Source organism: Haliotis rubra, unplaced genomic scaffold (assembly GCF_003918875.1).
Source record: "Haliotis rubra isolate DU_JTF1 unplaced genomic scaffold, ASM391887v1 Scf84, whole genome shotgun sequence".
NCBI lineage: Eukaryota > Metazoa > Mollusca > Gastropoda > Lepetellida > Haliotidae > Haliotis > Haliotis rubra.
In genome coordinates, this window is record NW_025767568.1 from 2,477,103 (window position 1) to 2,505,091 (window position 27,989).

At 41.7% G+C, this 27,989-nt stretch overlaps 1 protein-coding gene across 1 annotated transcript in view; it reads right to left on the reverse strand.

Moving 5' to 3' along the window:
- Positions 1 to 9,505, reverse strand: part of LOC124262445 — a 35,858-nt gene extending 26,353 nt beyond the window's left edge. The window contains exon 1 of the mRNA XM_046696933.1: positions 8,890 to 9,505. Coding sequence (XP_046552889.1) covers positions 8,890 to 8,929 — 40 coding nt within the window. The 5' untranslated portion in view covers positions 8,930 to 9,505. The remainder of the gene's footprint in view (positions 1 to 8,889) is intronic.
- Between the last annotated feature and the right edge of the window lie 18,484 nt (positions 9,506 to 27,989).

The window sequence follows — 27,989 nt, forward strand, 5'->3', positions numbered from 1 at the left end:
TAAACATATTTTACAGAAAAAACAGTTCATAATAAATAAGCATAAAATATAACGAAAAGGAGCCCTGAGACTTTCTTCATTTTCAGACTGAAAATATAGACTTGCCGCATAATCTAGACTTACATGGGCTTTCTTGGATATGTTTGTTTCAGGGTCTGTATGACAGACTATAGTGACGCATGCAGTCTTCAGATATAGATACGCGTAGAGAACAATAGGTCACAGTAACATGTGTGATGTTTATATACGGTCACGCTAACATATGCCATGCAGTCTTCAGATATAGAAACGCGTAGAGAACAAGAGGAAAACACATGTATTGGGTTTTTGTATTGTTCCACAAAAATGTGTTCCCAGTTGAAATATATACTAGCGACAAAAAGTAAGGGAACTAAATATTCTACTATGTGCGTAAATGATATAAACAGGTGTAAAACAAGCATGTAGCATACTAACGTGACACCTGACTTACATCAATCTTTTTGATGTACGAACAGCATGCCGCACGTGTATGCGCGCGGGCCAAAATGAGTATTAACGTCATGTTCTTCACATTCTCACAGGGGCGGTTGGGTAGCCTAGTGCTTAAAGCGGCGTAAAACTAAACTCAGTCAGTCACATTCTCACATGCAACTCATGTCCGCAAACGAGAAGAATTGTCTGTTAGACAATATCTCGACCAGAAGACCAAATTATGAATTAATGGGGAACTAGAGTGCGGGGCGTCAGTATCACAGGTCGCACTGATGCCCTCAAACCCTGAAGCGTCTATTCGCACGTGTAACCAGTATCGTCACATCGGGGAAATTGAAATCAGTCCTGTGCGTGGCAGCCCTGGATCTTGAGCGTCTCATTATATTGACTCACGTTAGCAGCCATCAGCTGATTCAAATTTGTCCCTCAAAACAAAAAGGCGTTTTGTACCACGTCGGGAAGACTTATTTCAGCATCAACATTTGTAAACAGTCTATGAGGCAAGTATGAAAGCGAAGCGTCTCTTGAACGTCGTGACAACATCACGAGCACCAACAACTAACATGGACCTTGCAACTCAAGGGTCTGACTGTCAGACATTGGCGTCGTACTATGTTTACTGGTGATTCGCATTTACACGGAAGCATAATAGGGCCACGCTACGCTATTATTCAGCATCTTTTATCTTTAAAATTCAACTTGCTATCTTGAAAATTCAACATCCTTTCTTGAAAATTCAACTTAGTATCTTGATAATTCTACATCCTATCTTGACAATTCAACTTAACATCTTGAAAATTCAACATCCTTTCTTGAAAATTCAAGATGGGGGTGGGACGGGAGAGGAGGTAGGTTGGTGATTGGGTGGGGATGGGACGGTAGAGGAGGTTGGTTGGGGATGGGAAGGGGATGGGACAGGAGGGAGGTTGGTTTGTGATGGTGGGGATGGGACGGTAGAGGAGGTTGGTTGGGGATAGGGGTGGGATGGGACAGGAGAGGAGGTTGGTTGGGGATGGGGTGGGGTCGGGACGGGGAGGAGGTTGGTTGGAGATGGGGTTGGGGATTGGACGGGAGGGAGGTTGGTTGGTGATGTGGGGATGGGACGGCAGAGGAGGTTGGTTGGGGATAGGGGTGGGATGGGACAGGAGAGGAGATTGGTTGAGGATGGGATGGGACGAGACTGGAGGTTGGTTGGGGATAGAGTTGGGACGGGAGAGGAGGTTGGTTGGGGATGGGGATGGGACGGGAGAAAGGGTTGGTTGGGGATGGGGATGGGACGGGAGAGGAAGGAAGAGATTGTGAAACGTTCATGATAGTACCATGCGGGACTCTCTATAAACACATGTGTACGTTGTTTTTTCCTTATAATCAAGCGGTCAAATTGTGAAATATCGGAAATCTACAATCTAATGAGAGAGGGGCATCTTAAAAGAGTATTTGTCCTGGAAAATATGACATGTATACTAATGATAAACTCGGTTAATAGATTTTAACCCACGGATGCCGTTCTTATAAATTATGAAGAGAAACCTAATACTATCCAAGGTTATCTGGAAAGACATTTTGCCTCGTTTCTTTATTTCCTCATCTAAACAAAACCAGACACCAATGCCTGATGAAGCGTGTTCGGTTTCACTTCTCTGGCCCATTTAAATGTCAAATGTTATTGATAAGCAGCTTTCTCCCTTTGAATATATAATCAATAATTGTTCTTTGGACAAGTATGGTCCGTTTAAGGACCAATTACGTACACTTTACTCTGATTCCAGATTGTAATACGGCGTTCAATGGTGGTAAATCACCCACACAACCACCAGCTTGACCCCCCGGGGGATACTGAACTCGTAAAGTCAAACCCACCACAGACTTCAAAAGATGCGTGTAATTAATTACGTGTGTTGGTCGACAATGCTTAATGGCGCTGAACAACGTCAGCACATGGACAATCGGCGTAGCAGAGCCGTCACGGCCAATCAGTCATTGCCTCTGTTCTCTGTCAAGTGAAGAAAGTAAGCCGTGGTTTGGTATGAAAAACGATATGCTTGTGACAATACGTTGCCACAGTTCACACATAGCTGTACTGTACATGGTGAAAGCAATTAGTGTTGTTTCCGTCCTGTTAAATTTAACAAGTGCAGCGAGACAGGCTGGTACCAACTGCATGGGCGTGTTGCACAGGACGAACCCTTGTGCTTCTTCTATACCAACGTATCATCAGCTTTGTTCCGGATATAACTTAACTTAGCACTAACACTGCTGCAGTTGGTACGTGTCAATCCACATCCTTCAGAACGTTTGACAATTGTGGGAAGCAACTGCATGTGTTAATTAGAAGATATAGCTATTCTGTTTTCAATTTTGAGGTCCTTTATCGTTGATTTAAGACCGCTAAATGTAATTTAAAAACCGAACGCTTTCAGGATCCAGTATCACACAATGTCGTGCTACTATTATTTTTAAAACCCTGGGCGGTGGGGTAGCCTAGTGGTTAAAGCGTTGGCTCGTCACGCCGAAGACCCGGGTTCGAATCCCCACATGGGTACAATGTGTGAAGCCCATTTCTGGTGTCCCCCGCCGTGATGTTGCTGGAATATTGCTAAAAGCGGCGTAAAACCAAACTCAGTCAGTCAGTTTAAAACCCTACCATCGTCACTACTTTCTTATTTACAGATATGTTGTATACAGAGGTATGCCAAACGAGCAGGCATATTCAATTAACGTATTCTGTATTCTCGATAACGCATGTTTCACATATAGCTTACATTGCATCTGTATGGTTCAACATACACATATTGTCATTGACTTCTACATTTAGTATCCTGATTACCACCGGGCGACAAACGGAATCGGGTTGTTATTCTCGCCGATTTGCTCGATGAATGTCATCGTATCCTAGATCGATGCTCATGATGTCAATCACGGGATTGTCAAGTACGCCCAGATTCGATTCTTTACAGACCACCGTCGTATAAAACTTTAACACTGATGAGTGCGGCTTTAAACAACAAACAAACAAAGATAACGAAACAATCTAAATTGAATGCAAAAATGCCATTGATAATGTTACATTAATGTGATCCATGATTTATAATGTTACATTAATATGATCCATGATTTATAATGTAACATTAATATGATCCATGATTTAAAATGTTACATTAATATGATCGATGATTTATAATGTTACATTAATATGATACATGATTTATAATGTTACACTAATATGATCAATGATTTTATAATGTGCGCCTATTAGTCATCATTTTCCATACGACGACAATATTCTGAATATTTTTTTACTTGAAAGATATAAAAAAGTTGCTTCCGACATATATTTATCAACAATCTTCAGCTTGGATGAATCCTAAGCATCATATTAATGCAAGTCACGATTCAACATCTTAACTGAATCAGTAACGACAAAGCATATTATACGGAATTGCAGCCTACGAATCGTCGTTGCTTAATCATATCGGCTCGTTGATGTCGACATCGGCTTTACAAGACTGGCAACTTGAAAGGCAACGAGCAGGTGATTAAGTAGTGTTGAGATGAGAATAGTCGTTGTTGAGTTGCCTAGTCAAGTGACACGGTCTAACATGTCAGACAGATAATCACTGTCACTGTTACTTACAGCATGATAATGTCACACGTACGACCATCAATCCTCCGAGGTTGTACTGAAGATCATCATCATCATCATCATCATCATTAATATTTCTATCTCTACCCTACCACCATCACCGTCAGCATCCTCTCCGCCGTCAGGATTAAATCACCAGACCAACTACCGATACATTCACCATCAGCACCACAGATCACCACCACCACCACCACCACCATCATCTCCATCATCATCATCATCATCATCATCATCATCATCATCATTACCATTAATATTTCTATCCCTACCACCACCATCACCGTCAGAATCCTCTATACCGTCAGGATTAAATCACCACTACAACTATCGATACATTCATCATCATCATCATCATCATCATCATCATCATCTCCACACATTATATGTACAGGTCACCTACATTTTGAGCCATCATCATAATCACCCGAAGCATTACATTGCTCTACAAACCTTTCTTTTCCGTCAGGTCCTTACAGTTCCATCAGTATTTATCACCGCCCTTTACATATTGACCTGTACATAACGATTGTATTACACAGATGTATCATATTTGCAGCATCAGGCGTACATACATGCATGCATCTCGACCAATAAACGCGGATCAGCTAGACGATGGTCTGTTGAGGAAAATGGGTGGAGGGGAGAGCGAGCGAGAGGGGTAGGGGTGAGGATAGTGGGTGGGGAGGAGGGTGATATAAGGGCGGTAAATCTATATCTCCCTTCTATAAACAGACATAGCTAGAACATCAAAACCATCAGCTGCAAACACAAGACACGACGTTATGAACGTATTTCAGATAAGAGCGATAAGTAAATATCAAATGGTTGCCAGAATTGGTGAAACATTGAGATAAGTTATCTGTCCCTCATGAATGCATTTTGGGCATTTAAATTATGCACATGGCCTTTTCGTCTATCAACCCATCAGCCAGGGGTGGCTTCACTGCTCAACTAACATAACAGGGGCCCGTAGACACGAATTAAAAACAATATTAACATTGATTCAATCACCTGAATCACAACCGTTAGTTTAACGGAACAGGAGTCCCCTCAAAAGGAGAAGCCATCTGAATGGTGAAATATGTCACTCCGTCATTTCTGGGATTTTCTTAAAGAGGATTGGGATGGAATATTTAGAGTTTGCTGGAGCATGATTCCCTCGGAGAGTGAGGGTTGATATTGTAACAAATATCGTTAAAGTGTCACTTGACACTTAACTCGCAGCTTATCGTCTATTGAGAAGAGGGGCGGTGGGGTAGACTAGTGGTTAAAGCGTTCGCTCGTCACGCCGAAGAGCCGGGTTCGATGCCCCACATTGGTACAATGTGTGAAGCCCATTTCTGGTGTTCCCCCGCCTTGATATTGCTGGGATATTGCTGGGATATTGCTAAAAGCGGTGTAAACCCCAACTCACTCACTCACAATTGAGAAGAAACTGTGTTCTAGAAGGGCACAGCACAATCCCAGAAAGGACACGGGAATTGTTGAATGTGGAATCCATTTCATTATGCTCCTATGTCATTTGGATGGCGATACCATTCAATAACTACCTCGCTTGTGGGAAGCTTTGGAGTGTCCGTTAAGACATTTATCTACGGCCCTTGAATGTAAGACTGAACACGTAAATACACCAGGAGTTCACAGATTGTGAGTACACAACTCATTCAGAGAATCAGTTCCTTTGTCTGGCACTGTTTACATCATTATTCTAAATCAAGATGGCCAGTGGCGTAATTTCCAAGACAAGATCTTCACCACGTTCTGTTCCACAGATACTTCACCCAAATAATGCCGTCTTGTTCTTCGCGTTACGTATACAGCTTATAAACAGTGCTCCTCCGGGGCCATCAATACACGAGATCTAACAGATTGCACTTGAGACTACTTCATTTGCTAACAATACATCATCACTGCCAATTAAATCAAATGTTCCGTGTGGTCTTCAGCCGAAAGGGTGACACAACTACCAACGTGTTATATATGTGTAAGTCTTTTCCAAACTAGGTAACAGATCCCTAAACCCACTCCCGTTATTGTTAATTGAAGTGTCACGTACTCTGGTCTTAATCGATTGTACACACGACCCTGTGAATGGGGAAGGTCCCTCTGGGCGAACATAAAGATCATCGATAACAGCAGAATACGACTTCTATCAAATGTTTCATGTCCTTTTATGATACATGTTCTGTTTAGGGATCAGACCAGAGACAGATATCATGAACGACGACCAACGCCATCGGGGTACGACGATCCAGACCACCCCACACATGTTTCAGTCCGACACGGATTCCCCACAAGAACACCTTTTAATGTAATTAGACTACACAATGCAGCCGTTGCACATATTGACATTAACGCTAAAAATACCAAAGCTTTTTTAGAAACAAGCATCCACATCTAACATTGAAAAGGAGCCCTAGTGGGATGGGCGATTCAGAACCTGGGCAATATATAGACCTGTTCTATTTAGGGAGTGTGCATAACAGTAAGGGTTGGGCGATAGGAAACATAAGACAGTTACCGTACTGTGTGACAGAGTATTATTTACATTAATGTGCTTCTCTTCTGGACGGGTTTTTATATTTGCTAACAGCATGACAAAATTGGTCCCATTTCGATATAGTACACCGTTGTAGGAGACGCCGATATTTTCATAACAGTTCGGGGATAGGCATATTTCACTGACACACACATTTGATACACTATATCAACACTGTGTTTGTACATACTATATATATACCTCTGTAACTATTGACTGTCATTCACCTGATGAAGGGGCAAGCATTAGCCCAGAAACGTCGTGTGTAAATAATAAATAAGTTGCGCATCCATATCAAGTGTCTTGTATTACCCTACCAACTTCTAAATGCTTATCAAACATCTATGTTTCTTTCCTAGAGCATGTGCTGACAATTAGTCTTACAACATCATGTATTTGTTTGCATGTTTGCTGTTTCAATTTACACTCCGCAATACTTCCGTTACACGACGGCTCTGAGTCTGTAACTAAAACACCCTGGGCCAGATAATATAGTGATTGACATCAAGAGTATCGATCTACGTATTGGGATCCGATAACGTGCATCAACCAAGTCCATCAAATTCTCGATGTTGCCTACAACTACAAGCATGGCGACCTGAACACCAGTTATACCCCAGATCTTCATGGCGAGCTGAACACCAATTATACCCCAGATCTTCATGGCGAGCTGAACACCAATTATACCCCAGATCTTCATGGCGAGCTGAACACCAGTTATACCCCAGATCTTCATGGCGAGCTGAACACCAGTTATACCCCAGATCTTCATGGCGAGCTGAACACCAATTATACCCCAGATCTTCATGGCGATGGTTTATGTGTCTTCATTAAAACATGAGGGGACACAGGTGACCAGTCGTCTAAAGCGCCGAAATTCGCCTACTTCTGGCACACAAGAAATTTACAGTTGCGAGTTCGAACCCGGTTGCCCAGATTATTTTTCTGGGTATGTCACCAAAATACTCAGATCGTGGTTTTCACTGAAGTGGTGAACATGTAAGACCTACATCACTTCCGGGTTTCTTTCCAAAGTAGGCTGCCATGCCAACCCAGCTCACTATAAAATAAAATATTTCCTGAAGGAGCCTTGATTATCAGAGGTGTAACTGAAGTTTCTTGTAGGTGTATGTAGCGATATTGGCGGCATATTTACAGATTTCACTCATTGATCATGAGCTCATGTTGGGTAATGAAATACCACAATATATTTAACATATTTATAGACACTGTGTCCTAAAACTAGTCCTAGACCATGTCAGTCTTCCAAAGCTTGTCCTCGAGCCAAATGTATAGATTAGATATAAACCATTCTATGATCATGAGACTGAAAGCTATTTACATCGAACGTACGAATCCAACTTATTATGTGTTTATGAATTACTATCAGTGATGTCGCAAGGTGTATCCTGCACCACTGATGCTATCCGCTTACACTGAATGAGACTGATATCTGAAATATTGTTCTTTTTAACACGGAGTAGACCCCTTTCACCTCCCGCCTCTTCCCTCCACTGGCCCTCAATCCTCCACTTCCTGCCAACTCCACCCCAAGCCATCCTCCCCCTCCCGTGGGTTATGCCTCCACTAGATATATATATAACCTACATAACCCCCGCCTCCCGACAATCTGTGGAATCTGAGACCACGACATTACACTCCGGCCTGTTCCAAGCATTATACACCGCCCTGCCCCTGAATTCAACACAAGGATTTCATTTCATTGGTTAACCCACATCAAACCAGAAACAGAAGTTAGGCGTTAGCAATGAATATCCGATTTTTCTACTGTTGAGATTTGATTGTGAGAGCTAACTCCTCAACACATACACATAAGTACAGTATTAGTGAAACTATACCCGGGACATATTCTTTACATGAACAATTAATGAACACTTACGAGGAGGTCTTTGTTACAGCTATGAATCAGTGGAAGCTAACAATTACGAGTCAAGGATGTAACAAACTGCATTATGCTATTTCACAATACAAAACCACGTACTAGGTCAAAGTAACAGTTTCGATATATGTCAACGCTTTTCGAAACGCGAAGTCCTGTTCTATCAATAACTGCTTATAGGTCCAATTATGAATGTGGATTACGTCTGGACATTGTATTGCTGATGCCGGTAGAGCTATGTAACTTTGCCAATAACTTCATCAGCTTCACAGATTCCCCAAGGCAATGCAAGCAACAAGTTCCAAAGTTGTGAAGGCGGGATTCCAAACTTACCTAGGACGACAACCAAGGTGAAGAGTGCTGGAACTTTCATTGTGCCGACTCGTATTAATCCGTACCACGAGGGAAAGACACAGGTACTCCTACAGAGAATGGTAGACCTTCCTGCTAGTTCTTGGTGGGACGTGAGAAGAAGATCTCAACTACCCAAATTCCTTGTTACTCCTCCTGAAACAGCCAATGAATGACTGGCGATCAACCCCCTGCGTTGTTGATTGACAGCTGGACGGAGAAGCCCCCTGTATACGTGTGTCCGTCCTGTGTATAATATTACTGGTAGAAACTGTGCAGAAAGTGATTATGAAGTGTCGAGGTAGCACAGATGTAGACTGTTGGCTGCAGCAGCCAATCACAGAATGCACGTGGTGCTTGTACAGTGAGAGAAGAACTGTTGCTATAGTTGTTCCATTAGGTGTTGAACCCTACAGTACTGGCACGCCGATACAGTCTCTTCACGAACAGCTGGGCGGCAGACTGACAGGGCCCACCGCTCACGTTGTTGCCATCTGGTAACGTCGAACGCCGCTGTGGTGCTGGTGCTCTCGCGTGGGGTGGTAGTCGTTGGGTGGAGGATGGTGACGATGTCACAGCGTCAGAGGGCGGGACACGACTTCTGACGACGACCGCAACCCTCCATCTACCACGCGCCACCAGATGTATGGACAAGCACAGCAACTCGTCTGTGTTATTGATTTTCCAAGGAGCGCTCATTTATTACTCTCATTTTCCGTGTTAGCATCTTTTGACCGATTCTAGGACTGATTGCGGATAAACCGGCTAGCTATTAGGGATGGCATTCGTTGGCCGGTGGTGGCTATTAGACGCACGGGCCATTTTGCGTCCAACAAACTTAAAAGTAAAGTCTAATAAATCTTAACATCGGGGCCATGAGTATGTCGTTTAAATGTGTACTCCTTGTAGAAGTGTCAGTTTTCCATCTGCGGGCTGGGTCCTTCACAATGTTTGCAGCAGCTAATCTATTTTAGATTTGGAACAGGCCACAACCCGCCCGCATGTATGCACACTTCTGTATTGCCATTAAATGCGTATTTAAGTGTGAGTCAGTTCTTCCGGTATTTCTGGGAGTTCAACGTATCTTTGATTTAAGTGCAAGTGGGGTGACTTACTTAAAAAACGTCCTGGCGCTTTAGTCACAGTTCACATACAGCCAGGTGGCTATTTTGGTCTGGTCAACCACGAGAGTCTATTTGGGCCCACAACACTGTTGTCTGGGATTTTAAAATGACAATTTAGTTCCAGAAACGAAGTTGTGAAAATATATATAGAAAACGGTAAATAAATAATTCAAAAGAAGCCAAGTACAATTCTAAATTACCGTGCTGAAGCAACCTACTACTGCTGATATAGAATAAAATAGAAGTCTGATGGACTGTATTCGATGGCTTTGTTCGGCAGTTAACGAATACAACTAACTAGATGATGGAAATTGAAAAGAAATGACCCGCAGCATATTGAAGGCGTTAGTCAACCAACCGCCCTACATGCTGCCGAGGGTCAAATCCGGCCTTAAATGTAGCTGTTACATATTTAATGTCAATCAGTTCCTGCATACCATCAACCTGTATTTTTATGTTGGCCAGTCTCTACAAGGATGGAAAATGATAACGTTTTTGCCGTTCAAACTGAATCACTACAACGTACTGATGACAGTACATGCAAGACTTCACTTCCTGTTCATTGAGGTCAGAATTTATGAAAGGTGATTTACCGTTCATATGTCGACTTCACATTCCTTCACATGCTTCATTGTTGTCGTAATTTAACTTCACATTTCTTCTCTCGCTGACCTTTGAAGATCCGGGTTAGAATTGATCTTCAGCAACCCATGCTTGTCGTAAGAGGCGACTAACGGGATCGGGTGGTCAGGCTCGCTGACTTGGTTGACGCATGTCGTTTCCAAATTGCGTAGATTAAGGCTCTTGCTGTTGATCACTGGATTGTTTTGTCCAGTCTCGATTATTTACAAACTGCCACTATAGCTCTGGGATATTACTGAGTGTGGCGTTAAACAACAACACATCAACCAAAATTCACTCGCTTCCATATTGAATATGTCGATTTCACTTGACTTTGTATCACATTTCTGTAGACATGAATTAACGTGTATACTTCATATCTTTTCACTCAGTTTCCTGATGTTAAGATCTACCGTGCTAATGTCGAATTAATGTAACTTGTCATGACGTGGCTACATCCATGAATTAACTTGTACATGGCGACTTCACATAACTTCACATAACTTCGTTGCAGACACGGTTACCTGGTTTAAGAAGTGTACAGTGTAGAGTAAGGTATAGCATGGATGTCGGAAACTGGGATAACTTATATAATCTTTCGCACTGGCAATTTTGGCAACATATGCCAGTTATAGAGCTCCACACTTAACACGGGAAGAAGCGCCACCTTGGTACAGATATGACGTCATGTTGTGTAATTTCTACGTCGTGTGAATCAGCCGGTAATTAGCATCTGGACAGGGTTATGGAAGACGCTCCACTAACTACCTGTGCGTAATTGTTAGGAGATACAGCTATTCTGTAGTTTGGTCCTTAAGTTGTGGTTTAAGACGGGGAAACGAAACATAAACATTCACAGGTCTTAAATCACAACCTATATGACCACATAAATGAACACAGAATAGTTTTATCATAATGCTGGCACGATAGTTACGCGTTTGAAATCGGAGGGAGTGAGTGAATTTAGTTTTGCGCCGCTTTAAGCAATATTCCAGCGCTAACAGGCCTGGGGACAGCAGATATGGGCTTCACACATTGTACTCATGTTAGGAATCGAACCGGGGTTCTCGGCGTGACGAGCGAACGCTTTAACCACAAGGCTACCCCACCGCCCCACCCGCGCAAGAGCACAAAGGCGTGAAGGGACATTTTTCCAGAATTCGGTGTGAAATCGATCAATTATGAACAGGTTAGATAATGAATAAAACAAAACGTTGTACTGAAGCAACGTTTTCTGTTTTTAATAAAAATGAAAATACAAGACCTAAATCAATTTGTACCATTTAAATGCAATCGAAAAACACATCACTACGACATATTAATGATTGACTCGCCTGTGATTCCAGACGTCGGATGACTGTCAAACCGCTTCAGTGAACTTACTAACTTCTGCTCTTGGAAGTACTTATTGATCACAACACCGCTGTTTCCAATTTGGAATAGACCAGACATGTCGGTTTTAATCTGGGACACTTTAAATGTAGAAGTGGAGGGGTTTCTACTGACGTCGCAGTACGGACCAAAGGTGAAAGGTTAGGATTTGTGTTTCCACTGCCGGTCTGGAGAATGGCAGAGCAATGTAATCTCTGTGCTAAAGATGAATCAGGGCTGTAAGACTGGAAACTTTGATTATTTTTATGACCGGAAATTTTAACAATTTCTCTAGCTTCAACGCCTACATGACACGAGTGTTAAGTGAAAAGCGTCGATGTCCGATTCTGACGACATGTTCGTATACAAATGACAGCGAGTGCTATGTATTCATACGCAGGTGCAGCGGTCTGTGTAATTTGGGGGTCTTCGATCGTGTCAGTAATCAGTTAATCAGAAACGTGGTGCTAGATTGATAGATTAAAGCATATAATAAAATTTGTAATTGTATCAAAGCACTTCTACGAAGCACGCATCGATTCTGACTCTCGTCACGTCGTAAAACACATAAACACTCGGTTAGTAAATATTCGAATTTAGTCATTTCTTTTATTAATTTGTTTATACACCATGGCCATGTGGTGTAGGAGATAACCGAGGAGACCTCGTGTCAAATTACCTAGTAGATCGTCATCAGTACATGTTGTTTTTTAGATTGTTTAGTTTGTGAGAATTAAACGAGTTTGAAGTTTCCGGTCGGCTATATCTAAAATTGAATAACAACTTAATACAAATATCCTTATGTATTCATATTTCAGAGACAAAATGCTAGACGCGAGACTAGGATCCGTTTACAATTCCTCATGTGAGAACATGAGGGGGAAAACCTTTAGCGACTTGTCCGTATTTCCGGAATGAGAAACTTGCCACTTACTGAACACAATGAAATAATTGAAACACAAATTAACCTACTCGTAAACACAAAGCCGTCTGACGAGGAATCACTTTCGTCTCCTCCAACACAATTACTCCAGAGTATGATGGATGGTGTGTGTCGGGATGACGAGGGAGAGAGCAAGGGAAAAACGGGTGATTCTACATTTGTTTGAAGATGGTAGAGCGACTTCAGTAAACCCTCACAGCATTGCGTTCACCATCCAAAACCTGGCTGTTACACTTTGTCCTGTATATGCCAGTAATATTCATATGCGTTATTTACAATTCATTGACTTGCACATGTGTCACCAGCCCCTGTTTTCTATGTTATTAATTACACCAACGATGTGTCACTATCATGTCACCAGCACTGGATGCTGTCAAACAGATCACTCACTCACTTTGTTGTATGAAACGTGATCTGGTTGTCAACCGATGTGGTGGGGGTTAAATCACCCCCTCCCCACTAAATTCCAATATTGAATGATCTTGTCCTAGGACAGTGAGTGAGTGAGTGAGCGAGTTTAGTTTTACGCCACACTCAGCAATATTCCAGCTATATGGCGGCGGTCTGTATAATACAGTGATCAACAGCATGAGCATCGATCTGCGTTATTGGGAACCGATGACATGTGTCAACCAAGCCAGCCAGCCTGACCACCCGATCCCGTTAGTCGCCTCTTACGACAATCATGGGTTACTGGAGGCACATTCTAACTCGGACCTTCACGGGTATGTCCTAGGACAGAATAACTCTAGAGTGAGGTTATCCTAGAACGATACACTCTCAACTGAAATGATCCTAGGATAAACTCACTCCCCATTCAGTACAATATACTTATAATAAAATGAAACAATGAACACACTCTCACCTATTTCCTTTCACACAAGCAAAAGTATATTCTTTTCTGAAACGAAATCAATACAAACGCAAAACAATCAATACAACAAGATAAAATCAAACATATAATGGAAAAGAATTATCAATACTCACATGTGAACCAGTTTCAGTTGGAGTGTCTTGAAGATCACAATGTCCCAAAGTCAAGAGAATTTACCAATGTTACGGAAAAATACAAATCTTGATCCGTTCCGGACAACATAGTATACCTGTAGACCTTCATTGCGCAATAGCATGCACTAGTGCGTGGATATGTGCGCTATATAAATATCCTATCAAAAAATGATAATAATAATAACCCACAATGTTTACAGTTGTTACAGTGTTGACGGTATATTGGTGTACATCAATCTAGATTTTACCACATATTCCCCGCTTGCATGATAACAGGACGAGGCTGTGGGGTAGCCTAATGGTTAAAGCGTTCGCTCGTCATACTGAAGACCCGGGTTCGATTACCCACATGGGTACATACCTGGTGTCCCCCGATGTGATATTGCTGGAATACGACTAAAGGCGCCATGAAACTAAGCTCACTAAAACTCATACATACACTTGAACATAGGCGTTCACAATATGTCTGCACAGTGGAACCCCGGAGTTCAGTTTACCTGTTTTAGAGTCCCTTAACCATTATATTTCATTTCCCCAGAACACAAAAGCCCTAAATGATGCCAGTCTTCTAGATTTTTCAATATAAATTAATGTATACGTTTCCATCAAATCTATACATGCTTAGAGAGAAAGCCTATTATTGTATGCATAATTGTGTAGATGACAGAGTTCATTGTGTACTTCGATTCCCGTGACAACATCTCGCTGTATTCAGTTTGACGTGACTGCGTACACATTTCGAATATCGATAACACATATGTTGCACAACTATCACACACATGTTTGAGGTACCATGAGTCACACGACAGACAAGATGAGGATGCCCGTCAAGCTTGTGTCGGCATCCAGTACCGAGTCGAACATATATAAAGACCGTTGTATTAGACCGCCTCTGTGGTGTAGTGGTTAGAGCGTCCGCCCGGGGACCGGAAGGTCGCGGGTTCGATCCCCGACCGCGTCATACCAAAAGACGTTAAAATATGGTACTTGTTGGTCCCTGCCTGGCGCTCGGCATTAATGGGTACAACAAGGACTGGTCGACTCGGAGTCAGTATAATGTGTCTGAGTGGGGTATTCATGCTTCACTACGGCATGGTAATTCAGTGGACTAGCACTATAAAACCAACTTAAGTCTAGGCTAGTACAAGCAGCCGCACATACACATACACACCCATGCACGTCGTCATATGAGCGAAATATTCTCCAGCACGACGTAAACCCAATCTCACCTCACCTCACCTTAACTCACCTCACAATACTGTTGTATTAAATCCATTTGTTTGCGTGTATGTACTAAACGACCATGCACAGTAACGAATATTTCGCAATACACAACACCACTTGCAATCGGTTGAACGGGAACAACATACGGTTTCGGTTTTGGATTGCGGAATATGGACTCGTGCGTCGTTTAGGGTGCCGGGTACGTTTCTGTATTTAGATTTTGTTTAGGGTGCATTTATTTCCAACGTACCTGGGGTACGTATCTGTAGAACATGTGCCGATAACGACCCGTTCAGCCCTGGTCGACGTCCGTCCATCTATATATTAACTCAATACAGTTATTGAGTATTCACCCGATAACGGGACAAGAAGCATCCTTGAAACGCCGTTACAGACAACAAAGACGCCGTTAACCGTTATGGCAGCATTTCCTCATGTCCTGTAGAAAGCATGCCACCAACAACCATTGTGTCGATACCATATCTCCAAGTTAGACACTGTCCACCCTCATCTCTGACGTGAGCCTTCCGGGTGATGCATGACCGTTACATTCAGGGTGTATCCATCTCGAGGTATTCTGTATCAACACCCATGACATTCCCACGCCCTCCTCGACTCTAGCAGCCTATAAACGTGCCCTTTTAGGGTTTACAAATCTATTAAAGTGATCTAACATTTTCCCCCTCCTTACTTAAGGGCCTCCAATCATAATGTATAGACAATTCACATCACTTCAAGATAAACCAAATAAATTAAATTCAACACACTTATAGAAAAAAATCAGAAATTTCACGTGAACCATACCCAGAACACTGCATCATGGGAAAAGAACAATCATCCTGCCCAATTCACAAAGCAAAGACTAGAGGAGCAAAGACTAAACATTGAACTGAGAAGTAGAACAATACTGACTACACCTTTGGAGGAACGTCTCTGTGATCAATGCTCAATTCTTGAAGATGAAAAAGACCTCTAGATGTCAAATTATATTACAGCGTATATGCAGATGTTAGGCACTCTTTGTGTATTTCCCTTTCCTCTAAATATAAGTACTTTGAAAGCCTTCTCATCAAGTAGCCTCCCTTTTACAAACGACAACCCGGGAAGCAAGAAACTAGTCTATCATATAAACGATTTCAAACACATCTGAAATATCTTTATATAATCCTGGATCATTCGATATATTTGGATTAGTGTGTGCATTCTTATGATTTATTGTGTATCTGTTTATATAGTTTATATAATATTGTCACTGTTTCTTGCAATAAATGTCCGATAAGGTCGGTTCACTCTGTACATTTTTTTTTCATCCTAAACATACATCCCAAATCAATCTGCTGAGAACGTGGTTTTCAGGGCCCTTCTTATCCAGAATCCCTCATGGCCATTTCCACTTCAGTGTAGTGCACCTGGGATCTATCACACTCGTACAGTGTTTATAGGGGACTCGGCCTTCGCATGACCACCTACCGAGAAATGACCGCACTCCAGACCTGGCGTGGCATACCGGCACCAGTTATGTTATTGTAAGACTGGTTTTCCCTGGGGCTAAACAGCGCGGAGAAGCGTTCGTACCCCAGCTCAACGCGTATTGTGATCTGCGGGCATCATAGCCGACTTATTGTGATTAACAAGATGAAACCAAGTAAATTGTTGACATCCCGACAATGTGCAGCTATAATTTGGGAACGTTAATAATAGACGACAGTCTATGGATCGAAATAACTGTGATTAAAAGTCATGATATATATAATATACGTGGCCATTAGACTAACAACTAGTCTCTGAGATGAACATATTTTACAGATAAAACAGTTCATAATAAACAAAATAAAATATAAAGAAAAGGAGCCCTGAGACTTTCTTCATTGTCGTGAAAATCTAAACTTTCCACATATTCTAGACTTGCATGGGCCTTTTTGGATGTATTTGGACTATACGGCCATATACAGTATACCATCACCGCGTGTCTTCTGGGGACGCCTAACTGTAGATGTTTCATGACCAAACGCCAAAGTAAGACTTGAGAAGCAAGATATAATTCGGTTTCAATCAAGGAATCGAACCCCTAGGCAGGGGACCCTGACACATCAAAGGGACACAACACAGCACAGCAGCAGCCCGTTACTACCGTGTAAAGTACGATGGCTCCAACGTAGCATTGCAGCTCATTACTTATACTCGCCGCTGAAAGCAGCCTTAAACAACACGGTCTAGCCAGTCCTAAGCAATCATCACAACACCTTAAAATTCACCCCACCCACCTTCACGATCAAACACTCGCCAAACCCAACCCATCACCAACCTATTCCGCGCCAACAAACACATCACCAACCTAACCGGCTTCATCCATCCTCCACAACCCATCACTATCTTCACATGGCCGACAAAAGCAGACCAGCTAGGAATCACAATTGATCTGTAACCCGAACATCCATAACCAACGACCACAACCAGTCACCATCCTAAACAGCCCCTTCAGTCCCCATCTAGCCAATACTAACACATCAGCCAAAACAGTCTCTAATTCTATCACAACCCATGCCCAACACATATCCAACCGACAATCACAACCCATGCCCAACACATATCCAACCGACAACTTTACCCATGCCCAAACTAACGAGCTGCAACCAACAGTCACAATCCATGCCCAACATAACGATCCCCAACCAACAATCACAACCATTACAAACCATGCCCAACATAACTAGATCCAACCAACAACTACAATCCATCCCCGAGCTAACGAGATCCACCCAACCATCACAACCCATCCCCAACATAATGAGATCCACCCAACAATCACAATCCATGCCCAGCATAACGAGCTCCAACTAACAATCACATCCCGTGCCCAACATAACGAGCTCCAACCAACAATCACAATCCAAGCCCAACATATCGAGATCCACCCAACAATCACAAACCATCCCCAACATAATGAGATCCAACCAACAATCACAATCCATGCCCAACATAACGAGCTCCAACTGACAATCATAATCCACGCCGAACATATAACGAGCTCCAACCAACAATCACAATCCATGCCCAACATAACGAGCTCCAACCAACAATCACAATCCATGCCCAACATATCGAGATCCACCCAACAATCACAACCCATCCCCAACATAATGAGATCCACTCAACAATCACAATCCATGCCCAACATAACGAGCTCCAACTAACAATCACAACCCACGCCCAACATAGCGAGCTCGAACCAACAATCACAATACATGCCCAAAATAAAGAGATCCAGCCAACAATCACGACCAATGCCAAAAATAACGTTCCCCAACCAACAATCACAACCATGCCCAACATAACGAGCTCCAACCAACAATCACAACCCATGTCCATCCCAACGAGCTCCAACCAACAATCACACCCATGCCCAACATAACGAGATCCAACCAACAATCACAACCCATACTCAACATAACGAGCTCCAACCCAACAATCCCCTTACAACCCACCACAAACCAACCAGCCCCAACCAATCACTTCAACCAGTCAGCCCCAGTCAACGACACTGACAACCTACCAGTACCCAGACAGTCCCAACGTATCGTAATCATTCGTACTCAATAACATTGCTGAAAAGACAAGGCACGATACAATTTCCGTGTGATCTTAAAGACTGTAAGATATTACGTTAATGCGTGTAAACGTTGTTAATGTATTCAGCAGAGCAGCTGAAAGATTATCTTTCAAAATCCTATGCTTATTTTAATTCACCCTTAATCCATTCCCTGATTTCTGTATAAGGGGAATTCGTGTCAACATCAAAGCGTTTCGAAATCGAATTATCTGGCTTTTTGTCAACCGTCCAGCAACAAACCTGTACTGTGTTTTCTTGATCCCGTGGCCTTACTACTATACTAAATAATCCAAAGTTGATTCCTTGCGTGACGTCGTACGTCAAGGTAGGGGAGTGTCGACGCTGGTTTGCCTGGTCCAGACTCGAACATGTACAGCGATGATGTATTTGAGATAAAGGCTTTGACAGGGGAACAGCATTCACTCTCGCACAGCCGCCGTAAACAGGCGTAAATAATGGAACGTTATACTGATAGTTCCACATGGGTCTCGGTGTGTGAGTCAAGTATTTATATGATGGTACATGTTGTTACCCTGACTGACACTGTATGTCAGAGGGAGGGGAGGTGTGTGTGTTGGGGTGGGGTGCAGAAGGAAGCATCTGCTTACACATTAAACTGAATCTGATTGGTGTGTCCGTGTTGTGTCTCATCGGGCTGCATGCTCGTCCCTCTAGTGAGATACCCAGATAGAGATTTTGAAACTCAATACCTCATCGCCTTGCGTCTGTAAGAAAGGTGCATGGATTATTCATTAACTTGCAGTTCTCGTACACAATCTCACTCCAGTGTCTGCAAAGATCAAATATATCAAAACGAGATGATAGTGTTACACATATGCAAGACTTGCCGATGATGTTTTCTTCCATTGTTCCTGATATCTTTGAGCTTAGAAGAGAAGGAAATCATACATATATTCTCCAATTAACCAATGGTATACTACATACATAGAGAATCTTATCTGAGTGTCTTTGATATATATAATATATCAACAATATATTAAAATGAGACTTTGTTTGTCATAAAAAATAGAGACGCAGTAGTAGAGGAATTATTTTATGATGTCATTTGATTGAAAAGTCAAAGTAACACATGACGTGCAGGAGGAGGTTATATTTGAAATTACCCCCTCCCACGAGTATATTCAACTCAGCCTCGGATCTCAGCAGGATTGAGTCTAAGTACTTTCCCCGTAACAATATGATTTTTAAAAATAAAGATAGATCTGTTAAGCAGTGCATATAGTATATACAATTGTCAGTCTTGCCGTGTGAGATCGGGCGTTGTGTTGCAAATGGCGTTTACTTGTTGCATTATGGGAAGGACATGTGGCCGAGGAGTTTCTGTTAGCGTTGTACGTTAGCGTTTACACTTGTCGTGGACAAAGTCTGATCTACCGACATGGGAGATCTCAGACCACAACATTACACTCCCAACCATTCCAACAGTTCATGTTGCAATTTCATGCACCAGTAGTTTATGATGTCATTTGACTGAAAGGTCAACGTGACACATGACGTCAGAATGGTCTGCAAAACGTCACAGGGTGTCCTCCCATTACGCAAGGCAGTTCGCAGACGCCTTAAACCAACAACATTTGCGGTTCAACGAACAGATAAGCTACTACCTGTTACCTACTCATTATAATGGAATAGTCCAAATTAAAACACAAGAAAAATCTGAAGCTGTATTATTCACTTTGAAAGATGGCCGAAAAGATATTAATTTGAATTTTGATTGCTGCAATATAAAAACAGTTGATTTACATCAACATTTCAGTTTAACCTTCTTGTCTAACGAGAGTTGGCGTCATCATATTGAATACATTGTCAAAAAGACATCTAAAAAGGAGTATTTCAGAAATTAAAGTTCCTACTAAATAGTACAACACCCGTTTTTCTTCAGGATTTACTCCAACCTGTAGTAGGCAACCGGACAAGCTATGAGTTAAGAAACTCCGATAATTTTAGCCAACCATGTATAAGACTGAGGTAGTCAACACCATCTTTTTATTATTTTTTTAATGTTTTGCACACAAGATTAAGATATATGATGAGTACACTTCATTATGATTTATTATTAAATAAATGACGCATCATGTCAATGTGGCCATGGATTTGAGAATGTTTTCATTACTTCCTTGAATGTCCGTTGTATACTATTCAAAGACATAAACTGTTAAACTCTGTAGAAAATATCGTCAAATATAGAACACTGATTGGTATTAATCTGATCTTACATGGCAATGCAGGTCTCTCAATCACTGAAAACCAGAATGCTTTCAAATATGTACATATCTTTATCTCTGAAACAAAACGTTTTTTTCAATGAACTTTTAGTGTACATATCCTTTATAGGACTTTTCTAAGTTGGATAACTTGTGCCCATCTGTTTCTGGTATGAATACAATATGTTTCAATCAATAAACACAATCAAACCTCTCAGTGACAAACCTGTTTTATATTCGATAGTAATTGATAGTGAAAATTATTTCGAGAAGAGAAGACAGATTATCATTTAATCACTACAAAGTTCTATTTACACTCAATCAAATTTCTCAGTAACGAACCTGTTTCAAGGTCACCCTACTCTACTCACAAGACAGGGGACTGTTCCATTATACCATTATAATAAGGTGTTACCCTAATTAACCTTCCAGTTCAGTGTCTGTCAATCGACTGTCTGTCAAATGGGTGTCTGTCAATTGGGAGATAACCCGTCACAGCAACATGTCCGCTGGAAGCCCGTGGACATAAACAGCCATTAGGTGAGGTGAGGTGAAATTGGGTTTAACGTCGTGCTTGAGAATATTTCGCTCATATGACGACGTGCATGGGTGTGTATGTGTATGTGCGGCTGCTTGTACTAGCCCAGTCTGAAGCTGGTTTTATAGTGCTAGCCCACTGAGATACCATGGCGCAGTGAAGCATGAATACCCCGCTCAGACACATTATACTGACTCCGAGCCTACCAGTCCTTGTTGTACCCATTAATGCCGAGCGCCAGGCAGGGACCAACAAGTACCATATTTTAACGTCTTTTGGTATGACGCGGTCGGGGATCGACCCCGCAACCTTCCGCTCTCCGGGCGGACGGTCTAACCACTACAACACGGTGGTGGTCATAAACATCCATGACAACACATATTCCCTATCTCGTTTGCCAAGACTTAGAGACATCAACGTGGTTAAAGCTGTGGGGTCTTCTAGCAAACACTTATACAAAAACATTACCCAGTTATCTCGCCATCATCCACATTTGTGGGGTAGCCTAGTGGTTAAAGCTGTGGGGTGTTCTAGCAAACACTTATACACAAAAATTATCCAGTTATCTCGCCATCATCCACATTTGTGGGGTAGCCTAGTGGTTAAAGCATTCGCTCTTCATGCCGAAGACCCCGGTTTGAATCCCAAGGTTATCTCCCAAAACATCTACATGACAAAACTTATACTTGCCAAAACTTCCAAAGTCAAGGCAGAATTATGCACGTACCTACGGATACAATGAAACAGCCGAGGTGTGGGGTTATAGAGAGAGTAGTTGGGCACAAAGTGTGAAAGCCCATTTCTGGAATGTTGCAAATATCAACGTAAAACTAAACTCACTCACTCAATATTTGTGATACAAAAAATGTCAAATAGCACTTATAGACCATAGTTGTGACGTGTCATATTCATTTACTCTCAGTCACTGAAGAACGCGACGGAAATGAATAAAGTGTCTATTTTGCAGTGTAACAGCTTGTTGTCTGGCGTACTGAAATACCGTTTATGGATATACGTGATGGGGCTGTTGTTTATAAAGCAGTACAATTGGATACAGATGATTTCATCTGCATGTAATTAGATCAGGAAAACGGCATTTACTTTCTACCGGTTAAACTCAAATAACCACGGTTGACGTATTCAATAACCGCCATGTGTAAATAACTCAATGCCTATTATAATTACTGTATATAGTGATTGTTGAATGTTGGAAGAAAACGTATCTTTGGAAGTTGACTGTCATTCATTTGATAAAAACATACGAGTATACCATTAAGTGCAGTTATTTCGTCGGCTAATTCTGTACAACGCTGCACCAGTGGTATACTACATATACCAGTAACATACAAATATCACTGGAAAAAAAATCCACATTTACAAGCTTGGAAATGTCTTGGAAAGATGATGTTTCCAAGACATTTCCAATTTTGGAAAGATGATGTTTCCAAAAATTTCCAATTTTGGAAATATGAGATTTCCAAATTGGAAATTTTTGGAAATCACCATTTTTTTTCTTGTGTATATGTCATACCAGTGTTCCTTTATTTATTCTCAGATTGCCTTCCACCGCGCTATTCAAAGCTGGTGATGAAAACTGGAAAATAATAAAAGTACACTTGAATTCCTTTATTTGTTTTTCTCGGTATACATATAATACTCACAAACCCGTGATGCAATACAATAGCACAATCATTCAAAATTATGCATCCAGGTTAGTGGACATGAGTCGGAACATCCCGGTTCCCCATGAGTATAATGTGTGTGTCCCTAACTGGTGTCTCTAGCCGGGATGCTATTGTCGTAACAGGGAAGTAACTATTGTAGTAACAGGGAAGTAACTATTGTAGTAACAGGGAAGTAACACAATCACTACTTCACTGGCTTAGTTGTGGTTTGAATGTTCAAACTCGTCCTAATACTTTTGTATTTTGATGTTGATATTTGTATTTATGAATTGTGAGCGCTCGGCAATATTCTACAGAGTCTGGGAATATATCCCAAGGACCAGCACTTAAGTGAGCTTTTAGCAATATTTCAGCGGAGGACACCACAAATGGGTTTCACACAAAGTACCTATGTGGGAAGTCGAACCGGAGTTTTCAGCGTAACGAACAAACGCTGTAACCAATAGGCTAAACAAACACACACACACACACACACACACACACACACACACACACACACACACACACACACACACACACACACACACACACACACACACACACACACACACACACACACACACACACACACACACAATTTAAGTATTATGTGGATCATAATATGTACCATTAAATACTTTAATATTGAAACTTGGGGCGGTCCTTAACTCTTTTTCTTGTTGAGTATATATTCAGAGACTAAGCGTTAGTCTAACTGCACACCCACTGAGGCTTGTGCATGGTATACACTCGTTACACCACGAGCGCCAAGAGTCAGTCAGGAACACCCTGTCTCCGGAAGTATGTGTACTTCAGCGCAGACAAACGTTAGCGGAGACGTGCACACTCGGAAATACAGGTTCAGTGTCGGTTAGAACGTCGGGAGAGGGGAGGGATAACTTGTGTTTTACTGGGTAACACCAAACAAAACCAAACAGTGGTGCATGTACCTCTTTGCACCAAGCTGATACACCAATATGGCCGAACATATCAGTTTCAGCAGTATGGTTGGGTTTCCCGTTCGTGTCAGTTTGAGCAAATGTTTACGTTCGTGATATATATCTGTAACAGGTAGTATACACTGCAATATGCATCCCCATTATTGTATATATTACCCAAACACTACTCCACTTTGATGTATGAAAAGAGAACTATAGACAGCTGTTGCCTGTACATAAACATGATTGGCGCGGTAGGTTGGTTTTCAATTACCGTGGTGATTTCTCACCCAGACCGTGGTGAGTGATGTGCAGCTGTGTCATCTGACAACAACCATGAATATTCTGTTGCAGGAGATGTTGGCAACAGAGAATAACCGATATATCAGCACGGGTATAAACTACTTGACGACGAGTATTGACATGTTCCATATTAAATACAAGCCGATGAGGTTTTGTTTATCAATATCCATGTTTCATGATTGTCCAGTATGCATAAGTATATACTAAGCACCATGAATGCGCAGGATCGGGTTTAAATTGAACTTTTTCACTCCCCACGAGTATATTTCAAGTCATCCCCGGATCCCAACGGGATTGAGTGTAAGTACTTTCCCCGTCTCAAACAATGGGATGACGTCGACGATTGTTTAAAAATCTTGTAAGCAGTGAAGATAGTATAATAATTGTCAGTCTTGTCGTGAGAGATCGGGCGTTGTGTTACAAAACGACGTTTGCTTGTTGCATAATGGGAAGGACGTATGGACGTGGAATTTCTGTTAGGGTTGTGCGTTTGCGTTTAATGCCTGGGCGTACACCAAGTCAGTTGTACAGCGACATGGGAGGTCTCGGCGGACAGCATTACACTTCCAACAAGCCCATCAATTCATGTTGCAAGTTCATGTTGGTGTGTTTGACAGCCACGTTCCCATGTTGTTGCATTTTTTCATTTCCATGACATTTGTCGGTATTTTCTAGCCGTACTTTACCCGCACAAATTATTCCCGATGCATGCATACATGCATCTCGTTTTCATTTTTTATGAATATCAGCAAAATGTCAGGCATTTCCAGTATCGCTACTTTTTGGCAGAGTATATAATTAACAATTATTTGTTTCTGTGACACATTTTATATGAAATTTGGCAAGATACAAAACTGGTATGACACACGTTGACCTGCGTCGTACGGGGTTGACCCGCTGTAACTGGATATTCACTACGTTACATCGATCTGGGATAACGTTTTCATTCACAACAATCACACACGTTCATTCAGCTCCACATCACGAGAAAACGACAGCAGGAAAAAGGCCTAGCCCACATAGCCGAACAGGCCTCAAGGAGAAAAGCCACTGTTTGTCTGTCTCTAAGTAGTGCACTTTTGGACGGCGTGACGTCATACCTGGTGAAGCTGACATCATACTCTCTGTACCTGACTTCACGTCTGCTCTGGCACTCAGTTTGTGATGTCACAAGACGGCGACAACCCATGTCGACAAAACGTCAGCTTAGGATGAGATGAACGGCTGTCCAACTGATAAGGAGATTTATCATCTAATGGGGGTTGTTATCGGTGCAATAAAGCTATCTGATAAACTTGGTATCCAAATCTGATAACTATGCCAATTACTTCAATCAAAGAACTACTTTCACAAAACTCCATACACGCCATGCGAATCCTAAAACGTTTTAACATTTCATTGATGACGTCGTCACGAGTTTACATTGTTAGTAAACAAACATGGCTGCCCCCATTCTCAAAATTGGTGATTCTGTAAGAATTGATGACTGAGGTTCTGGAGTCGTTACTGCAGTAGCTGACTTTGGAAAACATGAAACGGAGTACTTCGTTCACATTGAAGGTACGGATTATGAGGCACGACTGAAAGGCAATCGTCTTGAGAAGAAAGGTACGAACCAAGGATTTCGATCTATCGATCACAATACAGACGACTAATAGATTCCGTCAGGTATCAGAAACTGATATTGATGAGGTGATTACCCGCAATGAAAATAGAAACACTGCCAGGAAAACCCTGCCCGGTTTCGTTGTTCCTTTTAGACAGTAAGATCTCATTTTAAGCATGAGTTTTGTTTGCACTGTATTAGCAACTAGTCACAACCATATGCCGCCGTCATGAACGACCTTCACCTTGATGTACCGCTAAGTATTCTTACGCGAATGCTCGATTCTCGTCATTTAAATTCACGTACGATTTGCTTCTTTTTTTAGAGTAATTTTAAGAACAACATTATGTGATAAAGAGATTATGAACCTCGTGTGTTTCCGTATCATTAATATCATATATTAGGAATTAAAAATTATGTTTAATACAATTTTTATTCCTAATATATGATATTAATGATATGGAAACACACAAGGTTCATAATCTCTATATCCGTTATATATGACGAAACCATTAGCCATAAACTTCTGTAACAATCATTGAACCTCCAAGGCAAAACTTTAGTGTTCTCAATAGCCGACTCAGTTGCTGATAAATATACTAAATGACGGTTGAATATTACGGCTATAGGTGGCTGATATGATTATCCGGGAATCTTCATAGCTCTCAAGTTCTTTCTAAAAGCTCAGATATAACGTTATTTATAAATTTCTTTAGATTATATAGTCCTTTGTTTCTACGTAAGTGCTACTGCACATACCCCGGTACATGGGAATGCAGAAAGTGAGTTATTGAGTTCAGTTTTACGCCATTTTTAGCAATATCACCGCGGGGGACACCAGAAATGGGCTTTACAAGTACACATTGCAGTGGGGAATCGAACCCGGGCTTTTAACGTGATGAGCGGACGCTTTAACCATTAGGCTACCCCACCGCCCCTATCTAGTATAGGAAATACTTGTCATTATGCAGAACCGTAACCTTTCCGTAACCTTTCTGTCCTCGATGTGCGTGATTCTACTTCAAATTGTGAATAGTGTATGAGCCTGAGTTTTGCTTTGTCTGGTGTTTTAAACACATACGCTTCTCGACTAGACCTAAAATATATGGTGTGTCGTGACATTGTGTATCTAGGCTGTCTCAAAACATGGAATACACGAAACTTGATTTAGTAAACACAATCCAGTATGGTGAGAAGTCTACGTTCGCGTTTATATACGCAAAATTTTAATTGTATCCAAGTTATCCGATATTCAGACTTCGCGAATGGAGCTATGAAGATTCGGATTAAAATTAATCTTCAATGTCCAATGCTAATTGTAAGAGGCGACTCATGGAATCAACATTAAAATATGTCAGTTGATAAATTGCCAGAATCAAAGTTTAAACTGATGTCGCGATATACATTTTACAAGACGGACACAGAGCTTTGCCGGATAGTGTTGTTCAAAGAAATTGATTGAAAAAGGATTAGACTGAAAGTGAAATCTGTGAGTAGTTACAAAGTAAGAACATATAGAAGACAAAATATCTGCAGCTGAAGTCCTGCAGGTTCATGTTCAAGGCTGAACAATCTAGGTGACTTGTGTGTTGGTACTGTTCCTGCCAAATAGACTCGGCATGATTAATCAGAGACTGACCTCAGACCTAGGGTCAGTCTGCAACGAGTGGTTTGTTTGTTTACGTGTGATGAACCAGAGGAACACCAATGACTATTTAGCCGGTTCTGCACCATGACTGTTGAATAGATGTATTCTATGATATTCAGAACGCATCCGAGGTCCAGTGGAAAGAACGTCAGCCCGGGGAGCAGATCTTTGGCGTTTCGTTTCCCAGTCTGCGTCATACCTGTCATAGAGTAGGTAGTGCTAGTTCGTTACCTAGCCTGACGCTCGGATTTATGTGGAT